Below are 20,428 nucleotides of genomic sequence, written 5' to 3'. Positions count from 1 at the left end.
TTTTACAAAAATAAAACTATATTTGGCTTATGAAAAAATCTTAACTCTAAGTGAGCACAAGTGCAAGAAAGCTAACCAATTCCAAAATTCCTGGGGCTTTTCCGGCACTGTCAGAGACACTTTTTCTCTCACATGCTATTTAAAAATACAAATATTTATTAAACATTCTCTTTTTTTCTTTTTTGATGGTGTTTTGCTCAACAGCTAACAAAAAGACACAGCAAAATAACTATCTCTTTTCACTGAAAGCTATTTCAGTATCTGGGCAAGGGCTTCAATAGCACGAGCTGTAGAATTTGCTGCAGATTTGCTTTTTAACAGGAGTACATTCCACTGTCACAGGTTTACTAAATCTTGGTATCTTTTTTTTTTGTTTTTTTTGGAAACAATTTTTAAGATGCATCTTTTGCAATACCGTCTTGTTAAAACACACTGATGCTTCAAGAGTCCAATGAACAACTCGAATAGGCAAAGTGCTCTAAGACATCACAATACGAGGGCATCTTGGATACTCAAAAATCCCAAGATCTTTTAAAGTGCACTCCAGTGGCCCAGTTCCTTAGGATTGTTCAGCAGAACTTCGAGAGGGGCTGGGCTCGGTGCCGTCCTCAGTGCTACTGTCCACATCTTGTTCCATTGCTGTGTCCTCATCGTCGAGGCGCTGACTGGTGAAGTTGTTGAGCTCCAGTAGCCCGCTGGGTTCCACTACCACGTTGGAGCTGGAGTGACAAGGCATGGAACAGTGAGGGATAGTCTGAAAGAAAGAAAAAAAAAAGAGTTTTAACACACGCAGTTTTCATGGATAAAGGCATCTGCGCAAGCGCAGGTACTCATGGAAAAGGGATTTTCAGTTTCCAAGAGCAATTTTCCCTAGCTAAGGCCCATTACATTACATTAGCTAAAGTTTCAAAGCATCCTTTCACCAGATTAGCTTGTGAAAGATAAAATTTGAATAATTTTGCTGTTAAGGCATCGATCGTGGCCTTGGATTTTCAATTAACGTCTGTGACAACATAACCACCAGCTGAACCACCAGTGCCCACCATCCATCATTCCTCAAAGAGGATATAATACTTCCTTCAGCCTTATATTTTTCTTTTCTTTTTCAGACAAGACATTCAGATATAAGCACCAGCTATGTTTTTTTGTGTACGATGCAACAGAAACTCCAGCCCTGCTCAGAGCTGCAGCAGCACAGAGCCTGAGGAAACACAAAGGATCTAAGCTATTTATTTCTGCTTCTACTTTCATGGCTTCTAGAAACTAAATCTACAATGTCATACAAGTGAAATTCTGGGCAGTATTTTACTTGTAAAACAGCTCATAGCATGCCACAATGATAAACAATACAGATTCTAAAAATACACAGATTTGAAGCAAAAGAGAAGTCTACCTTTGTCTACTTAGGGAAATGAGAACTATAAATGAGTACAAAAATGATGATTTCTATAAAAGCGGAGTTAGCTGCAATAAAGATTTTACAAAGTAACATGAAAAATCTGAAAGCTCAGTACACAAATGATTTTCCCACATCAGGAGTATTGTCACTGTAACACAAATACGACACATAACAAAACCATTTCAATCCACGCTATCATTTGTGTGAACACATACAACGCCAACTTGTCTACAAAGATCTATATTACACCACTACGAGTGCTCGGAATACTTCCTCAGTTGATATTCTGACCATGTTTTACATCATAAAACATCATATTTAAGACAGCAGAGTCAATGAAAACATCAATCATCAGTTAAGCAACAACTTGAAACATTCAGGCCAAAGATCAATAGTCATTTTATCTCAGAAGTGGTAAGACTGGTTAGAAGTGAAGTTAACAAGCTCTCTTCTGAATCCAGACCTTATTTGCTGAACTTTCCCAGTAAGCAGAACTCCACTACTTCATTTTTTTGCACTAATTTTATACTTGGATGTAACATTAATAGATACTATAAAAAATTCTAGATCATAGTTCCATAGTAAGTGGTGAAGGTCACAATTTTAAAGCATTTCAAATAAAAGTACTTTGTCAAATTAGATCACAGAATCACAGAATCACAGAATGTTAGAGATTGGAAGGGACCTCGAAAGATCATCTAGTCCAATCCCCCTGCCGGAGCAGGACACCTAGATCAGATCACAATGATCAGATCAGATGAGCTTGGTTCGTTTTCACAACAGAAAGGAAGACACCAAGGACACAGGGAATGATACAATGCTAGAGAAACTCAAGCTCAATTTAAGAATTACACACTTTGAAGTAGTAAATCCATTACAAGCATAAGAGTAGAAAAAGAACCAAAAACTGAAGAAGGAAAACAAAAATACTCAAACATTGTTCAGTTGCTATCATCACATTAGACATGAGTTTGCTCTGCTCAACCTTTGCCTTATTTGTTCTGGTCTTCTCTTACCTGGATAATAATTTCTGATGAACTCTCTTCAGCTTGCTTTTGTGATATATTCTGAATGTGTATAAACTGGTTTGTTGTAGGCATTCCTTGTGCATGGAGTTTCCTCTCTGTTAAAGTAGGACCGACAGCAGGAGGACTTGAACTGGATTCTGTACATGTCTGTTGCTGGGGGCTGGAAGTTGCCGTCATCCCTACTGCACCTGGGTACAAGGTGACGACTCTGCTTCGCTAGCGACTTTACTAGTGGACATAGTCTCATTTGGGGGATCCACTATCATACGTTCTACGTTTGTATCAATCTGAGCTTCCACCATAGACACTCCTAAAATACCCGCTACTGCTGTCTTTGCGGATGCCTGCGTGGGAAATAGGCTCGTAACCGGCAATGCCACTTTGGGCACAGAACTGCCACCTGCTATCTTTGAAACAGAAGGAGGCTGTCGCCCCTCAAAGGTTATCTTTGTAACAGTGGATCCTTGCGTTATAATTGGATGCTGCACCTGAAAATCAAATTTTTGTTGTGCATGTTACAGATAGGATTTTGTTTTTACTGAAAATCTAACCAATATTTCCAAGGACAGTATGGCACAAACAGCATACTTGCTATTAGGAAGACAATTGAAACTCAAGTGTTTTAACAAAGGAAGTAGCAACGATATGGTTTACAGTTAATTGAAGCCTGGGGAAAAGCAGCTTTTTAGGCTGCCAGATAAGGATTGTAGCAGTATAACACCACAGCAGCCTCGTTTTCCTTTGGGATTTACATCCCCATTTGATGTTTGTTAACCTGCTTGTTTTCGCATGTACTCCAAAAAAAAAAAAAAAATTGTACTTTTCTGGCGTTAGATAAAGTACATAATTTTTTTCCATGTTCCTCAGTCTTTACATTTTCCCCTCCCAAGGAAAATCAAATTACTCCTGTACATGAAAGCCACAACTTCAGGAAGATGTAAACTACAAAGGAAGATGTACAATGGAGAGCCTTAGAAGACCGCAGTGTACTCATCTTTATTTCCACAGAAATAAAAACTGCTACGGGAATGGAAATTAATAATGTGTCATATCTAAATATTAAAAGAAAATAATTAGGGATAAATTCCATGCACCAGTGGTAGCAGAAATTCATAAAAACCGTCCAATAAAACATGTTTGTGAGCTCTATGGTTTTTTTTCCCCTATAACATGTGCTTCTCTTTCCTAGTGTCAACCTTCTGATGGGGTAATTAATACCAGCGGAATGAGTTCTCTCTTGCCAGGACAAAACACTGCTACAGCAACAGGGTTGGTGTTTTGATTTTTTTTTTTTTCCTTGAACAGCGACGTGTATTTTGCATGCTATCAATATTCCGTTACCTGGCTTGCTGGCTGTTTCTCTGAAGAGGCAGGTAGCTGCATTTGACTCTGGGGGGGTTGGGGTTGCACGTAGATTTTTTGTGCCGTTGGTGCCTGTTGCAGTTTGGGCAGCTGCTGCGTGGTTTTTACTGCAAGCACCTGTACTACAGTTTGCTGTGGCTGTGCCACTAAGGTAGGGAGTTGCCTTTCTTTGGCCATCATGTGGTGTGGGGGGTGCTGTGCATCTGGTTTGGTCTGTGCTTGCTCTTGCTGCAGGGGGGTTAGCTTTTGATGCCTTATAGAAAGCTGGGGCATTTGTGGGAGTTTGTGCTGGATCTGATCAGCCTGCAGGTGGATTGTCTGCTTCTGCTTAGTCTGGAAACACTGCAGAGTTTTCACTTGCAGTTGAGTCTGTTCCAACTGTGGCTGACTCGGTTTTTGCTGTTTTTGTGCCTGCGATTGTGTCAGGGCAGATCTGTAGAACAGGCCAGTCTGAGGATCTAAGGTGTCCATCTCTTCCACTTCTCCTTCCTCGGTTCCAAGCTGTTCACTGTGTTTGGTAAACGCAGTGTGACTGCTTAAGGCCTTAACAAGAAGAAGTTACAGCAAATTAGTAAACAGAAATATAAGAGTATACAATCTAAAAACAATTTTTCATGTTTCAACTGCACTACCTTAACTTATTTTACCACTACAGACACCCAACTCTTGCATAAAAAGCTACCCTTACATGGAGATTCCACAATATGTAAGCAATCAACAGCTATGTTTATCATGTTAAAATGCGGTATGTCTCTACATGACAACATTAATTGCATAACTAATCCCCAGTGGAGATTATGGAGCCCTAGCCTGTGTCAGACTGAAGTTCAAAGCCCCTAAGGTTGTATGGCAATTGGATATAAAGCAGCTGGGATTAGCAGGTGGTTGAACCAGTAGCTCCTCATTAAAGCCAGTCTCTCTCTACAATAAATTCTTATTTGGCTTCCTGAGAGCGTAGTCCTCATCTCCATGGTTTCTTCTGCAGCTCCCCATATACCTACAGTCTACCCTATTTCAGCAGAGATCCTCTCTCCTTTCTTCCTTCCTTCCTCAAAATTTTATTGCAATTTTTTTGAGGCATTGCACTAACATTGTTTGATTTTTTTGAGGGATTTGAGGGAGCAGGAGATCTACGTTCTATGCTTTGTATACTACGGTGTACACGTATTAATGGCCTTAGCAAGATGAAGCAGCCTACTCAAACACCTGGGAAAATACACTCTCTGAAGTGGGTTTATAACCCTAACACAATACTGTCCTGGTCCACAGCTGAATTTCCTAGACGTTAAAGCACTGCAGAGTTGGGCAGGTCTTCAGAGGCATCGGAGTGGCTTCGGTAACGTTTCACCACAAGCTATGCCATTTGTTTGAAGTGTTTGGGATCCTCACGGTACTTGTCTACATATGATCTTACTTTTTGATTCAGAGAAGGTTGCTTATTCACAAACTAAAGCACTCAAATGAAAAAGACACTCTGCGCTCTGTGTACTGAACAGATTCTGCTTCATCCCTCTTCCCCCTACACTGACACCAACATCCAAAGACCTAGATCTAAGAAGTCTAGGTCCTTGCAATACAATACACAGAAAAAAGCAGTTTGCTGCTGTTGAAGAGATAACCTACAGCCAGAACTCATCCAGGAAGCACTTTCTTTCCCACAGTGGCTGTTAATACCTCTTTACTTAACAGTCTCAAGTAATCTCATTAGCTGCTTCCCTTTTATCCCACCACTCTCACCATCAAAACAGGCAGTACTAAAATTAAGTTCTTCATTTGCCCCTTGCACTTCACATTTCCAGTGGCAGCGACATATTCATTCAGAACGAGCCCTGGTCCTATATAATTCATACAACCTAGTGCTGTTTATTGACTTTTGGGAAAAGAAAGGGTACAACCTGCTGCATGATATGGGTAATTGCGCCTGTGGAGGATGCGGGGATAGATTTCACCACAACAGAAGTTTGCGTTGCTGTCTGCGACTGAGCCACATGCTGCAGCAGAGTCCTCTGGGGCTGGGATGACTGCTGGTGGGGCTGGGACCGATGACTGACTGAAAGTAAAGAGGTCAGTGGCACTTCTCCAGAACTAACTGCAACTATTTGCTTTGCATTTAAGCTTCAACTAAGAGTATACACGAGTGAAATAAAGATCTGAGTATGAAAGACATCTTTTACTGTATGCTAGCTTCAACCTTAAGGTGTAGATCTAGTCTGAGAAGTCTCTTAAAGTAGCAACTCAGGGGTTTTGCTTTTGTCTCTGTTTCCTAAGTAACCATGGTCCAAACCTCCTCTGGCCTCCCTCTCCCAACACAATAACTCTGCAAGCAGAATTTATACTGAGTTTTCATCTGGTTTCTTTATACAGCACCAGTATAACACCATACAGCAAGTTATTCTGTGGTTTTTACAATGTTAAAAGCACCCTGCATGATTGACTGCAATTGAGAACAGCAAGCCTCGCTCACCGCATTTCCACCACTGATAAACTGCAGGAAACACTCTTCAGAGCATAGGCTAAATTTGAAAGATTAGCAATTTAAAAAAATGTTTGGGTATTACAAAAATAAGTGAGGTTGATCAGAAATCACAGACCAAAAAATGGGAGACCTTGTCAGGGGTCTATGGCACTTTTTAGAACAGATCCAACGTGAGTCATGGAGCTATGGTGATGGCTCCATAACTAGAGGATTGATAGAGAAATGACCTTCTGGTGAGAAAAAAAAACAACTCACAAACCATTCTCTATTGCAGTCACTGAGAAGACATGAATCCAAATTACTTTATGCCTGTCCATAACCATATGTAAATATTTGCTTTAACTTTCTAATTACAAAATAATTAATAACTGAAGGAGAAAAAGCAAAGTTCAAATTCAGTTGTAATATAACTTAAAATGTTTCTAGTGACCTCCTTGAAAGTTAAAAGAAAGGTCAGGTCATCTTTTTAATTAATATGATAATTTTACTTTCCCACTTCAAGAAAGGAGGTGGATTATATCAATACTGGCCGGCATGCTGTGCCAGATCCGTCGTGGTTATGCCCAAACAGTTCCTGCACAACTGAAAACTTCATTTAAAAATAAAATTTCTAACCTATATGGTTGTGTAGATATTCTTCCGAATGTGAACCAATACAGTGTTGTCTTCCTGAGTCTGCAGACAGACAAAAAAAAGGTGACACTAAGATGTGTGAACCGCTCCCTTCATCTCACAAGGAAGCACATGCTGAATCCCAGCTCCCATACAGATTGAAGTGTGCCTAATTCTTTGATCTAGGCGCATGCAGGAGATTTCATAACAGATTATAGCCTGTTTACTATCTTACTATTGAATTTTCTACCAGAAAATATTGCCAAGTGGATTACTGATGAATCCTGAGAAATATGAATTAAAACAAACACTCAATTACCTGCATTCTCCACCCATGTTCAAAGAAACTGGGCAAAGGGACAAAAATCTAAGAGCAAAACAACCAGTTTTGTACTGTAGCAGAAACTGCTGCTCACCAACCCACAGCAGCCTGCATTCCTCTGGTAGATTCCCGTACATCAACTTCAAGGTTTATAAAAATCCCAGTATTTCATATAGCAGTTATAGCTCAAGGGAATTTTCAGCTGTTTTACTTCGTATGGCTTCTAAGCTGCAGAAAAGGACTTAAAGTCTGACCGTAATTTCCCATCCTCCCTGCAAAGAGCCCTATTCTACATAAACCTTTACAGCACGACCCAGTAAAAACCAGAATCTTGAAGAGAAGCTCAATGCACAGTATGTGTGTCAGTGAAGATAACTGACTGTTAATTGGGGATCACTTTAACACTGTTTATTGTACTTTGGAGTTTGTTTTAAAAGAGATTCAAGGGAGCAGGACTCAAACATTCAAAATTGACGCTAGTGTTATTTGAAAGAATAACAGTAACATACCCCCCAGCTCTAATTTTACACAGAGTTAAACCATACAAGGAATGGAAGTCAGGGGAGGAGGTACAGAGCAAGCAAATGAAAAATGAAAATATCAGATTAGACATTTAACACTAAAAACACTGGAGTTACAGATATGGACTTACACAATTTAATATAATCAAGTTTTATACCTCTTTTCCCATGGAGATTTTCAACACACTTTTGCTTTCATTTTCCAAATAAAGTAGGGAGAGCAATAATGTGGACTTAAGAAATTAAAATGGAAAATAAGTAGTCTGATCCTTTCATCCGTGTATGGGCAGTGGCTCACTCTTAGTCTTTTGGGGGTAGCAGGGAGCATCAGAGAGATGAGGGAGTCAAGGACTCACACAAAATGGAAAACCAGATAGGAGGAGTCAAAAGTTTACCAAGTTAAGAGCTGAATCCCAACCATAATCTTAATTTGAATAATTTATTAATTTAAAAAGTGCAAATTTACCACCTCAAAGCCTTCTAGCAAATAAAGAAACTGGGTACTACATTAGCACGCTAAATTCACACCTGGCTTAAAAACCTGTTTAGTCCTGGTAAGCAAGTAACATTTTGCAAATATGGGCTAAACTAACTGAAAGTCTGACTCCTCTCGATAGGTACAAAAAATAGTATACAGTTCCTATATATTTTCTACTTTTTCCTTACTATTTTCCTTAAAGACAAGAGGGACAGCCTGTCCTCTCCATCAGATCAGGGAACAGAAAATCTCTTCAGCTAGGATGTCTTGAGGCAACAACCCTTTGTGTCAGTTAGAAACATTCTCCCCTATGCCCTAGAAAAGCAGGTGCAATCTCTGCACCCTGCACAGGGTCTCAAGAGTGGAAGAAAAGACTCATTTCCTCTACTGCAAATTATAGTGAAAACACACAAATGAAACCCATTGTAAGAAAACTCCAAAATTAAGTCCCCAGACTTCAGCTGTAAACCCACCATCACACTACCCGAGTCACTTACCAGTTGTGATATATTCAGCAACTAATTCTGACTCTACTACAGCAATCGAAGGACTTTCTGGAGAATGTCTCTTCTCTTGGGTCATCTGGATGGGGACAGCCATTTGGCTCAAGTCAATGGTAGGCTGCCTTGGCTTTGATTCTAACTTTTCCTTCACTGCTTTAGAAGAAAAGAAAAACATAAAATAAACCTCCAGTATATTAATGTCCATAATAAAATAAGCCACCATAATAAAACTCCAATGCAAAAGTTTAATCAGATAGATAGTTAACATTATACAATACATTCAAACAAACTGTTACAGGACAAGAAAGCTGATTCAAGGTAGATGCTTTTTAATTACAAAACTTACTACAAACTGTCAGTTAAGGAAGTAATAAGCTTCAAAGTTATCCTAAACAACTGCATGTGTTTTCACACCTGTTGTCTGCTGAAGTTCCAGCAAAGCTTTTATCGTGGAAGTAGCTGACTGCGATTCACTGGATACATCCTGGTAAATTATAGTAGGGCTTGTGTCCACAGCAATTTCATGTTCTGACCAATCTTGACTTCTTGAAGCAATCACATGGACTACGGGCTGAGAATCTGTTTGCAAAAGAAGAAAGGCACATCAAGTCATCATAGAACCATTTTGGGATGGAGGTCTCTTGTCTAACTTCCCGCTTTAAAGCAGGGCTATAGTTCAAAATCAGACCAGGTTACTCATTATCCATTAGCGTTCTGAACACTGCCAAGGACGAACACTCTCCTTCTGCAACACTTCAGTTTTTATTACAAGGGACTCCTGAAGTAAAACACTGTTGACGTTATAAACAGTTTATAGCAAAAAAAAAAAATCTTGCATCTTACTTGCTTATGAGAGCTTTTGTGCGAACAACTCAAGTGCAGCAGGTTTCTTTCTACATTGAATTTGCCTTGGATTGAACTCTTTGCAGAAGGTTTTAGCAGTTCAGGTGATGAGCACGTATTCAGCACTCTGAATTAACAACCAGTTTGCTAAATCTTCAAAACTTTTGAAAATGTACTTAAAAATGACACTATAGACTAACAGTTACAGAATAATACAGAAAAGGTGACTGAAAGGCACATAAACATTTCACCAAAAGACATTTGCTTTTATTCAATGCAGTGATGCACCCTATGGTCACTCCTGACCAAAGGCTGTGCGGTTTTTATGCCCTGTTAGTTACCGTCCTCTACCATTTAAAAGCAGCTGCACCTGTATCACAGCCTGAAGCCACAGCAGCATCCCCATCAGGACTGTACGTCTGATCTATGTCCTGATGCATAGCTGTGGCCACCAAAGGATCAACGTTTATGATGGCCACATGACAGCTTTCAGTCACGCAGTGGAGAGATGCTTCAATACACTCAGGAAAGAGAGTGGCAGAGAATGGGCTGCCAAAAAAAAATCCAAAACCAAACCTGCTACACTGCCTTCCTCTGACAGGCTCCCCAAAAAGAGGGAACAGGCTGCAGACCCCTAGAATTGCAACAGCAAGTCGAGCTGTTGGAGTGGGTCCAGAGGAGGGCCACAAACGTGATCAGAGGGCTGGAGCACCTCCCCTGTGAGTAGAAGCTGAAAGAGTTGGGGTTGTTCAGCCTGGAGAAGAGAAGGCTCCGAGGAGACCCTATAGCAGCCTTCCAGTGATGAAAGGGGGCTACAGGAGAGATGGGGAGGGACTTCTTACAAGGGCATGCAGTGACAGGATGAGGGGTAATGGATTTAAATCAGAAGAGGGCAGATTTAGACTAGATATTAGAAAGAAATTCTTTACTGTGCAGGGGGTAAGGCAGTGGCCCAGGGTGCCCAGAGAAGCTGTGGATGCCCCATCCCTGGAGGGGTTCAAGGCCAGGCTGGATGAGGCTTTGAGCAACCTGGGCTGGTGGGAGGTGTCCCTGCCCATGGCAGGGGGTGGAACTACATGATCTCTAAGGTCCTTTCCAGCCCAAACCATTCTATGATTCTAAGTCAGAGCCCAGCAAGAAACCATTATCTCCACTTTTCACATAGCAAATGGAAGTATATAGTATATAGCTCATAAAAAATAAATAAAACCATAACGAAGAGAACAATGTTACTCACTGCTAACAAGATGGGGTGAGAATCTGTACGAAAAAGAGATGCAGTGAGTTATATGAAACAAGCTAGCATGCTTGGGAGACAGTCCATTCACATTTATGTGGCACAAATACACACCTTGGGAGCTCTGGGAGGACTCTGTAGAAGAAGAGCTGCTTTCAGTGTAGGTTTGTGGTTCATCTTTCACTTCTGGGAGAGATGAGTTTCCTGTCTCTGTTACCCTTGATGCCTGCTGTAACGTTTCAGTCACCAACTGCCTAGTCTGTTCACTCACAACTGTCGCTTGAAATGTCACTGGCTTTGGTTTGATGAGAACCTAATTAGGAAGACAAATTTTGTGTATAGTAAGAGCACCGAAGAAAACAGATCTGAGCAGACTACAAGGTGCCACTCGAATACATCAATGTACAAGACCTAGAAAATATTAATAATGTACTGGAAATGTCTATGTGTAAATTCAGCAGCTCAGATTATTAACCCACAAAGCCCAGGTAAATGGCAATGCACAAGAATGTACTTCTCATTCAGTAATTTGGAGTACTTAACACAATAAACCACTAAACAGTAATTTTTTCAGGGCTAGATACAACTATGGTGTGACAAGAGAAAGCTATGCAACCGAGCTGGAACATGCACTACACTGATAAGGACAAGCACCTCCTCCTTCACAGCCCACAATAAATACAGTCTGGAGCAATCAAGACACACAAAATATTATACCTGACAAAAGTTTAGTTCTTTTAAATACTAAGCGCAACCAGAGAAAAAGTTGAAACTGATAGCGTTCAGAAATAAGCCAGATTTTCTATATACAGCCCCACCAACTATACAAGGTTACAGGGACAATCTGAACATATATCAGCCATAAAACTACTTCAATAAAACTCTCGGGTTTGACGGATGACCTACGTCCAGACTCTGTGTCTTTTATTTCTCACGATCTAGCCATTAGCTATAATATTTAAACAGGCACTGAGAGCCATGACCAGTTTACTTTTCAGCTATATAACAGGCTTAGTAATTCCTGTCAGCTTGGTCTAGGCTTCCAGAAGCAGCTAACAAATGCAAACACTGTGCTCAAGAAATCGTAATGAGGTGGCCTTGATTACACCCCTAAGTCTCATTCCCCATAAACATATACTACATACATTAAATCCTGCAACAAAAACGGCAACACAGTGAAAAATTATTTACTTCTCATCAAAATTTAGGGGTAAATTTCAAGACAGAAATGGCTCCTCACTGTACCTGCGTTTTCCCTTGCTGACCGTAAACAATTTTAGTTGGGATGATTTTGGTGGCTGGCTGGACCGTGGACCCTATTCCTTTTGGCTGTGTAACAATCATTTTTGTGATGGGTCTTGTGGCAGTGATGATAGCAGGTTTTGCTCCTGCTGGCACTGCCTGAATAGTTTTCTCCCCCTGTAGAGAAGTCAAAATTTAGAGGTTAACTTAGTGAAATTCTTCAGAGACCCACTTCTCTAAAAGAATACACAGTTAGAGGTGAGTGTGTGTATCATTAAGTCAACCTGCTGCTGCTGCAGCTAGACTTATTCAACACAAAAAAACATTCAAAGACCAAGAATAAAACACCCTATGGCTTGGAATGGAAAAGCTACCAAAATCCCCTTTTCCATTACTTTACCTTTTGAGCAGCTCTGAAAGGGTGAACAAAAAGGAGTAACTAAAAGACACTGACAAGATTTTTGAAGTTGCTTCAAAGAATTCATGTAAGTTGGAACTTCCCTCAAATGCTTTGCAAATGTTTTGTAAAACCTCTTATTTCTAATAACACTACCTTTGGCAAGACACCTACAAAACTTGAATTGAGACACTAAAAAAGAATTTATGTAAATACAGATCTTTGCATTATCCTCATGATGAAGATATTAATTACATATAGACTTATTTTTAAACTAAAAGTTCACTTAATAAAAAAAAAAAATGCAGATTCGCAGCTGTTTCACAGGAAACATTTGACTTTGGAATAGTGCTGACATATGACTAGGCCCCTGATAGCTTAAGAGCAGCAAAGACACTAAGCATGCTTTTTTTAGCTCTGCACAGTAACAAACCAGATAAAGAACAAAATTAATTGCCAGTTCTCCCAGTATTCCTACCAATTCCTATCAAGTAGCTGTAGATCCCAAGAACCATACTTGTTTCAGAAATATCGTCACATTCTGGTGGTTCCTACTGTGTAACACCACAACATTTCCAATCGAGTGAAAATACAGCTTTAAGTTTTGTAAAGTAGGAAAGATCAAAATATTAAAAAAAATAAATCCTAAAAAGGTTTAAAAAAACCCTCCCTGAAGTAGACTTTCAAAGATTACATGATTAATGCATTAAATCTCACAGTTCTATTTCAGAACACAAAGCATGTTCATAATTTTTATTTACTAGCACTTATAGGTAAACCCTGTTGAAGCTGGAAACTTGATTTTGTTCTTAACACACATCAGGTTATCCAAAAAATAATTCAACACTATACAATACTTAGGTACAGGATGTTAGTGTCACACACCACATAAATTGAGAGGTGGTACCCTTACTGTGAAGAGTCCGTTTATTTCTGCCCTTTACATCCAGAAGAGAAAGGGTTGCAGGTGCAACCCAGGACTATGGTTCTCACTACAGCACAAACAAGGTAAAATTCTAGTAATTTTCTTCTACTTAATACCTTCAGGACTACAATCCCATTAACCATGGAAAGAGGGCAAGCTCAAGGTTTTATTTTCCTTTAACTCTGAGAACATTCCCAGCTTGTTTTAAGCATCTTTCATACCCTGCAAAACATACTTGCTTTTCAAACACCCCTGAGATTAAGGCATGCTGTATCTGTTCAGGATCTCATGCACAGTTTGCTTTTAACAGGGATTTCAGCAGAATGAATGTAGCAGCCACCACGCAGCCTGTCACTTGGCTATCAATTTGAGACTTGAAACTCTTACTTACCCCAGCATTTAACAGCGTCGTGACAACATTCTTGCCTGGAAGCCCTTGAATTGTCGTTCCTTTTCCAGTAGTCTTCTGCACAACAATCACATTCGGTTTGGATGTCATTGGAATTGTAGTGATTTTGGTTGTAGTTCCTAAAATTTTGTGGGAAAAGAAATAGTGCAAAGTTTATTGCATGTGCATTTCCTTCCGCTGTAGAAGGTGGGGAGCTATATAGGAATGGTTGTATTTAAATCTGACAGCACAACAAGCAAAAGGGCAGCATCTGGAATGGGAATTTATGTCACCCAATTCAACATAGAAAGATTAGATGCCCACTCTACAAATCTTTCACGTCCAGGACAGAGTAATTTATTCTGTATTAGGACAGTCAGGCCCTTCTCAGAAACTACAGAGCAGAGGAATACAGCTTTCTCAGGCTAACGTCTGACTTTCTGAAGACTAGAATTAGGGCAGGATAAGGACACCATTAATACTCAACTCAAGGTCCTATTTACACAAATATTCTTTTACAAATAACCTCTGGAGAAGAATCTATGTACCAAGAATGTATATCCAGTCTAGAGAAATACCAGCTCTTTCTGGCATTGAACTGTTGTAATACAAGTGACGAGTAGTGGATTGGAAGAAGAAAAAAAGAAAAACATGCTATTGTTTTACAATCAGTTCTTCAAAGTTGATTTTAGAAGTACGGAGGGTTGTTGTTTTTTTTTTTTTTTGGAAGAGCTGTGTTGGCTGTTTCTGTTCTTTTCCCACTATTTAATTTGTTCCATTCCCTGTATCAGGTTTTTATTTACCTGCAGTGACAGGTAATTCTGGTCAGCCCTCCACAATCTACAAGAGTACACACACCGATATGTAAGTCATCAGTGTTATCAGACTGTCACTTCAATATCTACTCAAACAGCTTTTTATCAACACCTTCCACTTTCTCCCTGGAGAAAGCACCACTCAGGCACAGCAGAGCTGCAAACCTAAGAACTCCCCTCACTACCTTCTGACCATTAGTCACACCTCTAGATACTTCACTACATATTTCAGACTAATAATTCTACTAATTCTGGGAAAGGGAAGACATGCTGAGACAAGATCATGATTTACTTAATACCAGTGACTTCAGTAGTATCTAAAGACTGCTCCCTTAGGAAAACAAAACAAAACAAAAAAACCCAAAAAATCTGACCTTCCCCCCAAAAAAACCCACCAATAAACAAAACAAAACAAAAAAAACCAACAAAAACAACAACAACAAAAAAAAAGCAGGCACCCTTTCCAAACTTGTGTTGTTTCAGGCCAACTGTTATTTTCCTTACCGGGACCAGCCAAGGGTTTCCCCACATTAGATGGTACTCAGGAGAACACCTGCATCTACAAATCTTCTTAACAACAAATCATACCCACAACAGGTTAAAAAAGTTACTTGTTCCTAAAGAAGCTACTGTAGCAGCTCTAAATATTTTGCAGAAATCAAGATCTGGAAAAAACTGAGGTAGCTCTATCAGGCTACACCCCAGAGTGGGTTTACTGGAGAGCTTGTGCAGCACCTTCCAGTGACAAGAGTTGGCCGGTGCCATGTCAGGTCTTTGTGAAGCACCAACAATGGGACCTCTGAGTAAAGATATTACCAAAGAGGATGAACAGACCCAGCAGATCTTGCTGTACACATGCACCTAGCTAGGAAATGAAGCAAACCTTCTCTGCATTAGTGCTGTTAAAAGTCCAAAACACATACTAAGAAATTGTGACTGGTGCAAGCTTGCTTGGTCCTGGTCCTAAAGAGACGCTCTGTTTAGAGGTTATGGTGGCAGAGAGCATCAAAGCTAGTGGGCAGACTGACACCGATTAGCAGCAGGGTCTGCGTGAGGCTGGGAGGAAAAAAGTTAGAACATGGGGCAAGGAAAAGACAGGCTGACACTTTATCGGGGGTGTAGTGAGAGGACAAGGGGTAATGGGTATAAGCTGAAAGAGGGCAGATTTAGATTAAATATTAGGAAGAAATTTTTCACTGTGCGGGGGGTGAGGCAGTGGCCCAGGTTGCCCAGAGAAGCTGTGGATGCCCCATCCCTGGAGGGGTTCAAGGCCAGGTTGGATGAGGCTTTGGGCAACCTGGGCTGGTGGGAGGTGTCCCTGCCCATTGCAGGGGGTGGCACTGGATGATCTTTAAGGACCTTTCCAACCCAAACCATCCTGTGATTCTAGGATAAAAGAAGAACAAGATAAGGTAGAGACTGTCCAGCTGAATTTAACACACACACAGTTCATTTCTATTCTGGTTCTTTGGACGTGCAGTGGAGCAGAAAAAGGCAGCACCTAGCCTATAAAATGCTTTAAATTGGGGTTAATAGAGTTTTCTGATCTTTCTGCCCTGTAACAGAAGGCAATATAGTAGTTCTCCTCCCCCACATTTCTTTTTTTCCTCCCCGACTTCCCTCACATTAGATGTTTCCTTAAGAACTACTGCAATCCTTAGAACACTTTACCTCTGCAATTTCTACCAATTATTTTCTTCTTCATCCTCGGCTATTTTTCTTCTGAATTAATTTCTTCTCCAATAAAGTTTGTAATAATTATTTGAGCATGTAACCCACAGAAAAGCCCTGAACAATTAGAGCCAGTCTAAAGTTACTTTTGAAATCAGTCTTAATATCAAAGTACTCATGTGCCTACCAGAAGCAATATTACTGCTGATAATCTTCCCTCCCAGCGTAGCCAATGATTTTGGTACTACAGTAATGATACTACCGCTTGTAGTTTTCACGTAGGTAGCAGCCCCTGGAGTTCCAGCCATCCGAGCCCCTATAGAGGGGCTAACCGTTGGCCGCGTATACGTTGCTTGAGATCCTGTTTTAAAGACAGAACAACAAAGTTCAGTCAGAACACGATCCTCTACAACTATTTGAAGAAAAATAAGTTAGACTAGTAAAAAAAGCATTAGGTTTTATTCAAAGAGACCCCCTGACTGCAATTTATTACCACCTTTTACAATTCTCCTAGTACTTTTTAAACCCACAGAGCAATATTCAAATATATACCAACTTTAAATTAATGTAAGGCTTCTGAAGTATTTTACCAAATTTTGCATCACTGCTGTATTTTAATTCATGTCCTTGTGCCTAAGATTTTAATTTTCAACAGGTGTTTAGATTCTGCCTGTAAGTTTGCCACTTGCTCCCTTAGCTACCCAAGAGTTAGGCATCTGATGACATTACCTGAACTGATCCCTTCCTCTCTTGAAAGACACCTAGACTCTCACTTCTATATCAAACTGTTTATAAAGAACATCACTAATGGCTGGTCTAAATATCACTCTAAGACAAAAACATAATTTACAATGATAACGTAGTTTTATGGATTTAGCATTTAGCACTACGAAAGAAATCTCCTGACATGGTATAAATGCTGTTTTTTCAGACCTACTCCTTTCTCAGAATGGAAACAGAACTGAGTCCACAAAAGAAACTTGCTCAAAATAATGAGTCGATAGTTACATGAACATCGTAATTCCATTCTGCTTGCACTGCTGCAGATAGTGCACTAGAGAACTTAATTGTTAAAGATCACAGAGCAAAACTGTTTGTTGTAAAAAAAAGCCATGTGTTCAAATCCAAGAGAGCACAATACAGGTTTTACCGATTCAACAAACTGCAAAAATGCTAGATTTTTTTAATGTACTTAAGAATGTTTTTGTGAAGTACTTCAAAAGTTAAAGAAAAAGAATATTAACCATTAGTTTATGCTAATATTCCCAACTCATGCTAAAAATTCAGGGAGTTAATTGGAGTTTTCTGAACTCTAGGATAAATCTGCCTTTCAAGCTTTCCTCAGAGAAGTTTATAATCTGAACAGTCTGCATTATTTCTGATCTTTAACCAGTAAGAAAACACAAATACAACTAGATCCTCAGAAAAAGACTGGGAGTTTGAAATTCAATTTACTGGCCTTTTTAGAAATTCACTGCAGGACTATGAGCAAGTCACTTGTCTTTTAAAGTCCATACAAATAAAGTAGAAATTTATCTATCTGCTTGAGGTACCAAAAAAGTTAAATTAATGTAAATTGTCTAATAAAGGGTGTTACAAAAGTGCAAAGTATAAGTTGCAAGAAAGCTTCCTTTAAGATAAACCCAGTGGGGAAGGAGCTATCATATTTTTGTTTACCAATTCAAAAAGATCATAAGAGGAAACAAGAGCACTGGGTGCAAACAGCCTGGTCCAGAATAAATATCAACAGGATTGTGAATGTGCTTTTGTGCTCACTGCTTACAGGAGTGAAGTGCTTTTTTTTTTTTTTTCCCCTACCCTAATAAACCATGTTTGATCACCTGTATGTCTGGGTTTACCCTCCCTTCCCTTCTCAGAACATAACTTACCAGTGGGAGTAGTGACCAGTTTAGTTGTCATGATAGTCCCATTACTGCTAACCACCATAATGGGTGAATTGCTACTGCTGGGCAAGGTCGCTGTAACTGGTTTGGGAAGGATTTTACTGGGCTGCACCTGTTGAGTGATTATTTTAACACCTAGGAAAGGAGAAAGGTCACTGTTAAAATACAGGCACGAAAAGTTACGTTGTGAAATGCTTTCTCAGACCAAGCCCTAGGAGGTAAGTAACCTCACAGGCTTCTGTTCTGAGCCCACGTATTCTTCTTGATCCTGAAAATATTTTTTTTTTCTTTGGGTTGGTTTTTTCACTTGATTTTTTGTTTGTTTTGCAAATATCAAGACAGTCATCATCTTTGCCTTTCACGTGCCTGTTTCCTAGCTACTCCCACTGAGGCATGGAATTCCACTCCATCATTGATTTGTTGCAGTGACTTTTAACTTTTTCTGGTCCATGATTCAAAAAAAAACATGTTTCCCAGGAACCAACAGGTTGCAATCAATACTGAATTGGTTCACATGCAATGAACCATCTAAAAGTGCAATAGTTCACCAATTTAGTCTGTAAATGCTAATGTGTCTTAATTAGCCTAGTTGAATTTCATCTCTCTGAATAGATGAAAAAAAGCTTTCTGCACAAAGAGTATTAGTGGGTGTGCGGAAGCAACTGTGACACTGGCTAGGGAAGTAAACTACTCTGTCTCCTCTTGATTTATCAGTCATCTTGAAGGAATTCGGCTGAAACGAGCTCTGAGAAGAATCAACAAGAACAAAGGATGAGGACACCTGAATACAGCAAGAATTCTGCTTGCCCTCTTTCGATTTGCGTAGTGGAACGGGACCTCTGCAAGATTCACTTCTCAGCTGCAAGCCAGGAGATTCACATCATCTGTTCAAAAGTATATCCGGGACACTTGTATCTTATGTTTCACGACGACATAAATGTACAGGATTGTGCTGCTCTACCATCAAACACCCAGTCTGAACTAATCCCACCTAAATGTAGGCACAATTTATACACAAGTATTTCTAGGTGAACAATTTTGTCCACTCAGGATGTGAAACATCCTTCGCGGATCTTTTGTTCTTTCTACGCTGACTACAAAAACAGTACAGAGCAAGTAAACTCCAAACTTAAATCATAAAGTTAGGAAAGGGAAATCGAAGCCTCTGCATCATCCAGACACAAAACTGGATAAAAAGCAAAGCCTCTATGAAAGCTGACTCACATCTTCCAGAAAGAATAGGTATCAGATGGTAGTTCAAAAGAAACTTTAACTAAAAAGCACATTGAGCCTAAACTCATAGTAGAAGGCAAGGAGTGAAGCTCTTATTGATCAAATATTGCTCAGTGACTGAAGGATGGAGGCCTCTTATCTGTCTTCATTAGCAAATATTTTTTCTTAGGCAATGATCCTATAATCAAAAAGGAAGTTTATGAAAGGACAGGGGAAGGGCTGTTTATTTTTTCCATTCTACGGTCTATTTTAATTCTTTGATCTAAATAGTATGAATAAAAAATAATTTTGCTGACACGGTTAATATAAAATACGGACATAAAAATACTTTGCACTCTTATAGCACTTCTTTGGAATTTGATAATTTTTCAAGCATTACTTCTTGCTACATCTCACGGAGATAAGAACTGTGTTCTACAGCAGAGTAAAGCCAACACAGAAAGATAACACGACTTGCCCAAAGTCAACTGAATGAATCAATGATACAAAAAAAATCCAGTCCAACTTCCAGTCTCAGATCTAATTGTATTTGTTTTGACAAGTACCTCAAAAGTAGGTTTTGATTTCTCAACACAAGAAAAGAACGAAAACATGGATTAACTTCTTTTTCCAGTTGATACAATTGAACAGCTCTTGGATCTTCAGAAAACTGGTGTCTTCCAGGTGGCCACATTACTTTTGAAGATACTTACGCACCTTTCAATCTCTAAAGATAAAACATTTATTCCTAAAGCATGGTCTGTAATACCTGAACCAAAGAAGAGTGACAGAACCAAATTCTTCAATTATCGTTAGCTAAAAACATTAAGACAGCCTTCACTATCTACTTATAGCCAGGTTTAACGCCAAATCCTGCACTCAGGTATTATAACGCCTTAATGACAGCTCTCCATGCACATTTTGGGACAGAATTCTGCCGTACCTTCTTGAGTTGTGGTTACACCTCACTAATCAGCAATATGACCCAAGATTAACTCCAACTACCTGATTCCTGTTTGATCTGAATGGTGGGCTTGATACCAGGTGGCAATTGAGATTGTTGTGGCTGCTGTTGAGCTACAGAAGAGGGCAC

The 20,428-nt window shown here is 39.6% G+C and overlaps 1 protein-coding gene across 1 annotated transcript in view; it reads right to left on the bottom strand.

Annotated features, from left to right (window-relative positions):
- Window positions 1–362: 362 nt before the first annotated feature.
- LOC104468932 (chromosome unknown open reading frame, human C11orf30) overlaps window positions 363–20,428 on the bottom strand; it is a 38,770-nt gene continuing 18,704 nt past the window's right edge. The window contains 14 exon segments of the mRNA XM_010083228.1: window positions 363–754; window positions 2,416–2,615; window positions 2,618–2,915; window positions 3,769–4,332; window positions 5,685–5,839; window positions 6,881–6,940; window positions 8,696–8,854; window positions 9,116–9,280; window positions 10,896–11,094; window positions 12,027–12,200; window positions 13,737–13,873; window positions 16,407–16,580; window positions 18,109–18,258; window positions 20,341–20,428. The exon segment at window positions 20,341–20,428 is cut by the window's right edge and continues 251 nt beyond it. Coding sequence (XP_010081530.1) covers window positions 560–754; window positions 2,416–2,615; window positions 2,618–2,915; window positions 3,769–4,332; window positions 5,685–5,839; window positions 6,881–6,940; window positions 8,696–8,854; window positions 9,116–9,280; window positions 10,896–11,094; window positions 12,027–12,200; window positions 13,737–13,873; window positions 16,407–16,580; window positions 18,109–18,258; window positions 20,341–20,428 — 2,718 coding nt within the window. The 3' untranslated portion in view covers window positions 363–559.

Source organism: Pterocles gutturalis, unplaced genomic scaffold (genome assembly GCF_000699245.1).
Source record: "Pterocles gutturalis isolate BGI_N339 unplaced genomic scaffold, ASM69924v1 scaffold25915, whole genome shotgun sequence".
NCBI lineage: Eukaryota > Metazoa > Chordata > Aves > Pterocliformes > Pteroclidae > Pterocles > Pterocles gutturalis.
Note: the sequence above shows the minus strand (reverse complement) of the source record. Positions and strands in the feature narration are given on the sequence as shown.